A 9,334-nucleotide genomic window follows, 5' to 3' on the forward strand; every position below is an offset into this window, starting at 1 on the left:
ACAGAGAAATGTGTGTGGGAAGAGGTTTAGCAGCTGTGCTGAACAGCTGCTCATATTTAAGAGAAAGACAGGACAAGGTTTTAAACGGAGCCTGCACATAATGCGGGTTAGCCCGTACGGAAGTATGTATGTGTTTGTAGGGCTGGGTTTTAGGAGTCCTGGGCCTCACACTCTTTGGCTACATCCATGAACAGGCACACTACTGCTTCTATCATTTAAGGCACTCTGTTACCCCGTGCAATTTTCAGAATTGAGTTAGGCACCTGAAGATGACATCCATAAGCAGAGCTGGCTCAAGGCACAGGCAAAATAGGCAAACGTCTGGGTTAGAGCTTGCTGGGGAACAGCTGATCCCCTCCCATCTCTTTTTACCTGCCTGTGCCTTCCTAAAATTTCACAGAATACTGCTAGCCCTACTTTTCTCTCCCTCTGCTTGTGCTGCTAGATTTAATTTTGCATTTCTGAGACAATGAAACTCAGTTTTGCCTGACAGCTGAGAATCCCTAAGCTGGCTCTGGAGACAGGCTGGACCAGCTCAGAAAGGGGTCTGCTCAGCATCAGCACTAGCGCGAGGAGGAGGAGGAGGACTATGTGTCCAGGGACAGGAGCAGGGGGAGGACGCAGCCTGAAACAGGACCTTTCAGTAGTAGTTAGAGCCACTCAAATCAATGTTTAACTTCACCTGTAGACCCATGCTGGTCTCTACCTGGAAGCACTCAGGAGTTAGATAAAGCTTTACAAAATTATTTGAGGCTAGGCTGAGTAAAGGGCTGAGGTTCCTAAAGTTTTAGGGAGCACTTAAGAATAGAAATGCAAGACTGCAATTCTGAAAAGACTTGATACTTTGTTCCCTAATCCAGGAGGTTCCCAAACTTCAGAGATAGATACATTACTTTTTCACTTCGGAATTATTCAGGGGCCTCTACTCATGCTCCTCTGGGGTCTGCTCCCTTCCTGATGGGATGAGCAGGGATTTCTCACTCACTATCTTGTAGTAGTCTGGGATTCCCACAGAAGTGAAATTCCTAAACTGGTGGTGGGAGAAGTACCTCCTTCCTCAGAGAACACACCTTTGCCTGAGAAAACCTACTAGCAGAAACGATGGCCTCACATAGCAATTCATGCTGTTAAAACACTATTAAATGCCAAGAGCTGCCTCAATCCAACTTATGGTCTGAAATTCTTATGGCACATATCTCCCATGTCTGAATTGTATGTATTATAGAGGAGACATATAGTGAAAGAAGAAAAAAACCAAACCAAACCAACAACAGATTGTTTAAGTTAAAACAGCCTTTACCATCCTTTAGTCTAGTACTGGGTTGATTGCTTTCCCAACCAGTAGAGTTACCCATGGCCTACTGTGGTTCCCCAAGGTCAGCCTGACACACCTGATGACCTCTCCTCTCCATGCTACCAAATGTAAGACACTCAAATTAATATATCAGTGTCTATCGCCTGGTAATAAAATATCTCATATATCAATTTACAAGACATGTGAACGTGACTGGCAAAGTCCTATCACACATGTCCCAGCAGTTTATAGTACAGTTAGTCAGAGGAAAGTTGAAAGTGAAGAAAAAGGAACATTTCCAGGCAGAGCAGGAAATGGGCAGGACAAGATGAGCAATAAAAAAGGCCTAATGTTTCCTCCCCCACTCCAGACATACACACATAAATAGTGAGACAATTATTTCCCCTGCTCACTGGCTGCCACTCGTTTGCTGCATCTCTCTGGGACCACGCACCATCCCTCCAAGATGTGGGCAAAGGTACTATCTTGTTTCTTGGCACTGTAAGATGCATTTTTCTGTTTAAGCTTCTGTATCCTCACTCTATATGTTTCAGTAGGCATGCATCACACCATGGAACGTGTGGTTCACCTGCTTTGAATGACTTGTGTACCTCAAGATAGTCTTGATGTTTTAGTACAAAGCTGAGTGAGAACTTGTCTGAAATAATGGGTACAATACTGGTCACCATTGCCAGAAAAGAGAAATCCAATTGGAACAACGCAATGAAAAGCTACTAGCATAGTAGGGGTGAGTCTGCATTATAAAGGAGAGAGCAGCACAGTTTGGTTTGTTTAACTTAGCAAAATGAAGGCCAAGAGAACATATCATCACTTTGTGTGGATATGTGCAGGGGAGTAGAGGAAGGGGAAGGATGAGGGGAAATGGAAAGAGACAATTTCCAAAGAGAGAGAAGAGCTATATTCAGTAATGCCAATATAAAAAAGCAAGCCTGTGTATAGACTGATTGTAAATAATATATGCCTTTACAGGGAGAAGTTTCTAATGATTGGAGAAAGGAAGTTCTAGATTAGTTTCTAATAGAGCTATTAAGAGCAGCTAAGACCATCAGCGAAGAAGAAGCAGGCTGAGTTTGCATAATGGGTCGATGCTCAATAGAAAAGCAAAAAAAAATTAGAAATATAATTCCCAGATCAGCAGGAGCCAGGAACAAGGAGCCACTGCTTTTCAAAGATGTGAGATCTTGTCTCGGAGAAAAGTTGGGAGTCCAGCTAAGCGTGAATTCAATGGGAGCTGAGAGCCAGGAGCGGTGGGTGCAAGGCAGGGCTGCCAAGTCCCATCTCCCACTGAGCTCCAAGCTCAGCAAGACTTGGGATAGTAATTCTGCTACTCGGGGAGATTAACTCTTGCCTCATTGTGTGGTAGTGGCTGCACTGGATTGAAATGCCACTTTCCCACTGATTTCAATAGTAATAAGAAGGTGCTATGGAAAGCCAGATGGGTTTTGCTTCTATTTATTTGTTTTATCTATGTGTGTTCGTGTGTGTGTATAGATATAGATATAGATATAGATACAGATATCTTGCAGAGTTACATCACCCGTAGTGCTTACCCTCAAGGACCCAAGTCAGGGAGGAAGCAGCAGAAATACAGAACAGACAAGGACACTGATGAAAGTATAAATAAAACATAAATAACACTGTGGCACTTCTGAGAATAAAAAGGGGAAGAATTCAAACTTTAGTTTTGCTGATGCAAATCATGTAAGCAGGGGCAGGGCAACAGAAATGGCCAGCATGCCAAGCAGTAGCCCAAAACTGAAAGCAAAAAAAAGAGAAGGAAAAAAAAAAAGTGTTTTATTTAAAGGAAGAGAAATATCTACTTTTTTTCCCCCCCTCTCAGACAATTACAGGAAATTTTGCCAATGTGATTCATGGTTTGAATGCAAACCACTTGACAGACCAAGTCATTCAGAGAAGCAAGCGAATGATTCTGGATACTCTTGGAGTGGGGCTTCTGGGTACCAGCACTGAGGTCTGCCACAAAGTGACACAGTACAGCAAGGTAAGATATCTGACATTCATAAACCCTAAGGTTTAGCTATAAGAAAAGCAAAGGAAAATTTGGGCTATAAGGGGAAACTTTGTCACGGTAAAATTCTTTTGGGGAGGAAAAGAGAGACACAGTGTTCTTCCCACTGGAGACAGGGTAACTTCATTGCTCAAGTTACTTTTAACTCTGGATGAGAAAAAGTCTGTGTAATAGACTGTACGCTAAGACCTGCCATGGCAAACACAGTTAATTAAGAATCCTTTCCTTTCTTTCACCTATGAGATTTTATTAAAAACGTCAGCAAAGCAAACATCACTTAACACTAGACTTTCCAAAATACAGGAGTGTTAAAGGAATGGAGAGTAGTGGGTTACTTCCAGTCCATAAAACATAATGGTTGTCTGAGGTACATTGGTCATGTTCCTCCTCTGGTCTTGCTCTCCTTAAACTAGAGGAGTACTTGACCTTGAGGAGAAGCCTTTCCAACACAGGAGCACATCAATGAGGAGGAGTTTAGATCACTGTTTTATCGGTCAGACCTGGCTAGTTGGACTCAGGCTCCAGAGCTCTGTGTGCCAGTAAGTCTCTTTGCACAGAGATCCTCCTTTCCCAAACCATGGTAGTTTCTGCCCTTTTCTTTAATTCCATAAAGGTCTCTTCATTGGCTAAAAGATCTGCACAGCAAAACGAACAGAGCAGAGCCCTTTACAGCATGGGGATACCAGCATCAGTAGGACATATATCATTTACCCAGGGTCTTACTAAAACATAGAAAACCACAACCTTTAACTGGAGATCTTCCCCAACAAGAAGATGACAGTCCTGACGGAACTGCCGATGGGCGGTGAGAAGGGACGTCAATGGCCAGAGGTTGTGTGAAGGTATTGAATGGCCAGGCAGATGGTGTTGGCCTGCCCCCTGAGGTCTGTTTGGGTGGAAAGAGCCCTTGACATAAGCCAACAGGAAACTGAGTTTCTTTTCATACTTTCTGATAGAACAATATTTTTCTCATGAAAGGGAACAATTGGGTCCCAAGAGGGTATGGTCTGATCTTGGTTACATCAGAGGTTGGTGCACATTTATCCTTGGGTTCAGGACTTTGAATTAATTGATGTCAATTTGTTTCAGATCTACAGCTCAGACATATCCAGTACCATCTGGGGCCACTTGGATTTCCGACTACCTCCTCTGTATGCAGCTTTTGTGAATGGAGTGGCTGTAAGGGATGCTCTTTTATTTGCTCTTAAATCACACTAATTGATGCCATTCTTGCTCTAGAGAGAACAGAAGGCTCCTAAAACCTTAGTTTACTTTATCCTTCTGTCCGAAGCCTGCTACAAAACTTTCCTAGACTGTTCTCCTAACGTGCTTCAACTTTCTTCCAATGAGACCGAGCTCAACGTATAATATATATCTGATGCAACTCAACAGCATCCCTTACCTTTAATGTGGGACTTGGGACTGTTTCCAAAGGTCAGAACTCTACAGCTTGTTACTACCTTTCTACAGCCGTATTGCAAAGAGGTACTCTAGCTCGCACTGATTTCACTGGGATCCAAATTTCATGCCAACTGGCAAAGTGTAGTTACAGAAGAACACAAATATCGACAGATGCACATATACATACACACATACAATATCACAAGGCAATTTAATCTTCAGTTACGCAGTTTGCAAAAGCCAATTATATATTTTGGATACATTGTCATTAAAGCAATAAATGACTCCCAAGACATTTGTCTAATTCAGATTGAGGCTGAAACCATTTGAAATAGAAAGATGCACAAGAGGTGGGGTAGACAAATTTGGCAATTATGCAAAACTAGGGAAGGTGACTAACCAAGGAAATGGTAATATTAAGCCTATGTAAATTAGTGTGACAACAAGATCAGAGGTCCAATTTGACGCCTCATTTACAATGTCGAGAAATTACCTTGGAAATGAGATCTGGTACCTCTTAGCTCCTAGTAGCCCATGTGATGTTCAAATCTGGCTGTTAGCATGTATGTGGTCATTTCAGTTTACATCGCAGTCACAGGTCAATTCTAAGTGCTTATTGAAGACGCCAGGAACGCAGCTTACTGGGTATTGGGCACAACTTTCCTTATCCTGCGCTGCATGGCATCTTCCCAGTTTGCATCAAAGTTTTTCAAGGCAGGGACTGGATTTTCTTCTGTCTGTTCAGAAACGCAGTCCTCAGAAGTGCATATTCCCAGTATTCCGGGGCAAGACCTGAGCACTGGGGAGCCTGGCCACCTTCCCAGTTTGCTCTGAAGTAAGACACAGGTGAACAGGTGTGAAAGTTCAGCTTTTGAGGTATTATTATGTTATTGAAAATGCTGTCCCTGATGCTCTCAAGTCCTTAAGTGTTCTCAAAACTTTGGGGGTTTTCTGACAAGCAATACATTGCAAACACTAAGTGCACTGCTGGGAGCAGTCTGCTACCAGAACAGCAGCCGTATGCCATGCTGGGAACGCCCAAAATCTTCCCGAGCAGCTGGGCTCTGGGCATGGGAAAGAGCAGGCATGTCTCTGGATACTCTCAAGGGCTAAGCAGCTCATCCCAGTTTTAAGACTGTAACTTTCTCCTACTCCCAGCAACCCCAGGAAGTCTGGTTCCTCGTGTGACAGGTCTTGTTTTGATGTGCTGAAAATTCAGGCTAAAGTCTGATCTACATTTGTATGCTTGTGCCTGTTGCCTGTGGATGGTTGTACCAGAGAAGTTGTTCTGCTACAGCTTTCAGTTAGCTGTATGGATTTGACTGCTACAGCTTTAATGGTGTGAGCCCTAACGGCAGCATCAGTTGCAGCACTGGGGAAGTAATTTCATTATGTTTGTATACTGTTTTGGGGGAAGTGAAAATTCACCACTCATATGGTGGACCTAGAACTGCTGCTTTAATTATACCAGTATAATTAAAGCAGCAAAAGCCTATTGTAGGAAAGAAGATTCATTGTCATACTGGTTCTAGACTGGTGCAACTTGAATTAGAATTATACTCCTCTGAGGCAAGATTTGAGTTGCACTGCCACTTCTCACCAAGCCATGTTGGGAGTAAAGGTCTTAAAAGAAAGACTTCTGAAGTTTTGCTTTCTAAGGAAAGTCTAGTTCTTCAGTCCTTTTTTATACCAGTTACAGTAGTTTCATTTGACTGAGCCAATCTTGCCAAGTCAGAGTTTATTTCTGATGATGAGTCAAGGCTTCTCTTTCCATTAGGTGCACTCAATGGATTTTGACGACACGTGGCATCCAGCGACACACCCATCCGGGGCTGTGCTCCCCGCCGTGATTGCACTCTCGGAGGCCTTTCCTCAGAAGAAAAAAATCTCAGGTCTCGATCTGCTCTTAGCTTTCAATGTGGGAATCGAAGTGCAAGGCAGGCTGCTGCGCTTCTCCAGCGAAGCCAGGAATATTCCAAAAAGGTACATGGAAATGCTTCAAGTAGAAAGTTGAGTGGAAGGTTTTTTCCCTCGGTGTTAATAGATGTAATTAAATGCCACTTAAAAAACAAATGGCACAGTTAATCATATTCTCTATGTTGTTCATCTGGAAATTTAGGAAAGGTTCATCTTAAACCTAAATACACTTACATGACTCCTTATGGCTTAGCTAATAGATTTCTTTTTGAGAGCATCGATCAGTTTACAAAAAGGAGGTGATGATCTTCCTATTAATTAAAAACAGCAGCAAAAGGGCAACGTTTAACGCAGAGGCTCTCATGAATACATACAATCATGCCTCATTTGCAAACAGTGGCTTGCTCTGGGAAGAAAGGAGTCACCGGCGGTGGGCTCAGAGCAGAGCCCAAGAAGACAGGGTGTGCTTAGGGGAAAGCCTTGAAGTGTGGGATGGTCTAGATGTCTTCTTGCTATTGTCTGTGTGTTTCTTCTACCAATTCTGCAAAACTGGTTCAGAATAACAAAACTTGCCTCCCCCAATATGTATAATTTATAGATGACTAAATTATTTACAGGTAATTTATAGATGACTATAAACTGTGATGCTTTTGTCATTATTCTGTTCAGTGTGCCTTGAACTATGAGCAGTTCTAATGTTTCAGTTGCTTTCTGAGGAAGACCTGTTGTAAGCGGTACTATTCCAGTTTAACTTGTTCCTGTGGAAAAGTGACAACTTTTTCTGTTAGGACCGCACATGAATTCTGAATGTATGTTTCTTTATGGTCCAGTGCGTCTTCCACAGCAGTGAAAGGAAATTGGAGCTTGTGTATATAGTGAATTCAAGGGACTTTTTGAAATATAGTAATGAAGAGATTTTGTTTTCTCAGGTTTCACCCACCGACTGTGGTCGGTACGATGGGGAGTGCAGCAGCTTGTGCTAAACTGCTAGCTCTTGACCAGCTGAAATGTAAGAACACCTTGGCTATTGCTGCCTCCTATGCAGGTGCCCCACTGGCTAACGCAGCAACCCAAACGAAGCCCCTCCACGTTGGCAATGCTGCCAAGCACGGACTGGAAGCAGCTTGCTTAGCATCACAGGGCCTTCAAGGAAACAAACAGATCTTGGACATGGAGTCAGGGATAGGTGCCTTTTATACAGATTACAACCCACAGACTCTGCCAACATTGCAGTCCTATCCCTGGCTGTTGGACGAGCAAGACGTGGCCATCAAACGCTTTCCTGCTCATCTTGGAACGCACTGGGTGGCTGATGCAGCATCTTCTGTTAGGAGAAAGCTCGTGGAGAACAGTGACAACTTGCTCCCCCTTGACAAAATTGAGAAAGTCATTCTCAAAGTCCCAGAGGTCAAATATGTGAACAGACCCAGCCCTACCTCAGAGCATGAAGCTCGACACTCCTTCCAGTTTGTTGCATGCTCTGCTTTGCTGGATGGCAGCATGTCGGTCCAGTCCTTCGCCAGTGAGAACGTTCACCGGCCAGCCTTGCGGGAGCTCCTCTCTAAAACACAGCTGGAGCACCCTCCTGATAACACACCTAGCTTTGAGAGTCTCTACTGCGAAGTGAGTGTTGTGCTTCAGGACGGCAACACGATCAGCGACCGCTGCGATACATTCTACGGGCACTGGAGGAAACCTCTGAAAAAGGAGGACTTGGAGAAAAAGTTTCAATGCAATGCCTCCAGCGTCCTGCCTGCAGAAGCCGCAGAAGGCATTATAGAGACCGTGTACAATCTGGAAAAAGTAGAGGACTGTTCTGTATTAAGTACATTTTTATCAGGACAGTCATCTAGAGCGCTTTCAGAGAAGCTGTGCTTCCTTTGAATGTTCCAACCGACAGCTAGACGCTGTTCACAAAGCAACCACAAAATTCAGGACAAACTCTTATTTAGTGACTCAAGCACTTTTAAATAGGGCTCCTGTAACACAAGAGCCATGCCCAGTCCAATACTGTGGTTTTTGACTAAGTAAATAATTTAGCGATTATGTGCACAGCTCAGTCAGGCTGAACAGAAGATCCTCTGCTGGCACAGTCGACTTCAATTATCTTTATACCTCTAAAGGCAAAGCACTGCTTGCGCACGACACAAAGATTTCCCTGCTCTTCTGCCAAAAATGTCTGTACGTTCTGCTTCTGCAACGAAATCCAAATTCTGGAGGAGTATGAAAATGCTGTGTCCATGAGAAACATCACTATGAGAAGGACAGAGAATAAAAACCTTTATATATTTACTTCTGCAGATTTAGCTCTAAAGCCTCCTTGAAGAGGCCACCTGTTACCTCTGAGCTTTGATGTTTGTGCTAAAATAAACACGGCGCACAGAGTAATAGCACTTGACACTCTGCAACATGTCAGGCTTCGCTGTAACGATTGGTCTTGCATTGACGAGGTAAAGGTTAGTGCCCTTCCTGATCACACCAGCTGCTGAGCAAGAGGGACAACTCAACACTCCTCGTGACAAAACCGTTATTTCCCAGTTCCAGCTTTTGGCTGCTCTGTGGTACAGGTTTGTTCCTGCTGTATTCCTGCTCCAGTTACAATGCACTCGCTCACCAAGACATGATTAGCGCTCATTAGCAATGACACATTTAGATTACTTCACGCGCTGCAA

The 9,334-nt window shown here is 43.6% G+C and overlaps 1 protein-coding gene across 1 annotated transcript; it reads left to right on the forward strand.

Moving 5' to 3' along the window:
• Positions 1 to 1,760: 1,760 nt before the first annotated feature.
• On the forward strand, positions 1,761 to 9,184 carry ACOD1 (aconitate decarboxylase 1). The gene is made up of 5 exons (XM_050911219.1): positions 1,761 to 1,772; positions 3,156 to 3,317; positions 4,434 to 4,523; positions 6,523 to 6,728; positions 7,592 to 9,184. Exons 1-5 carry the CDS (start codon positions 1,761 to 1,763, stop codon positions 8,544 to 8,546), a joined length of 1,425 nt encoding a protein of 474 aa, XP_050767176.1. The 3' UTR covers positions 8,547 to 9,184.
• The last annotated feature ends 150 nt before the right edge of the window (positions 9,185 to 9,334 follow it).

The sequence above is a fragment of the Gymnogyps californianus genome, chromosome 1 (assembly GCF_018139145.2).
Source record: "Gymnogyps californianus isolate 813 chromosome 1, ASM1813914v2, whole genome shotgun sequence".
NCBI lineage: Eukaryota > Metazoa > Chordata > Aves > Accipitriformes > Cathartidae > Gymnogyps > Gymnogyps californianus.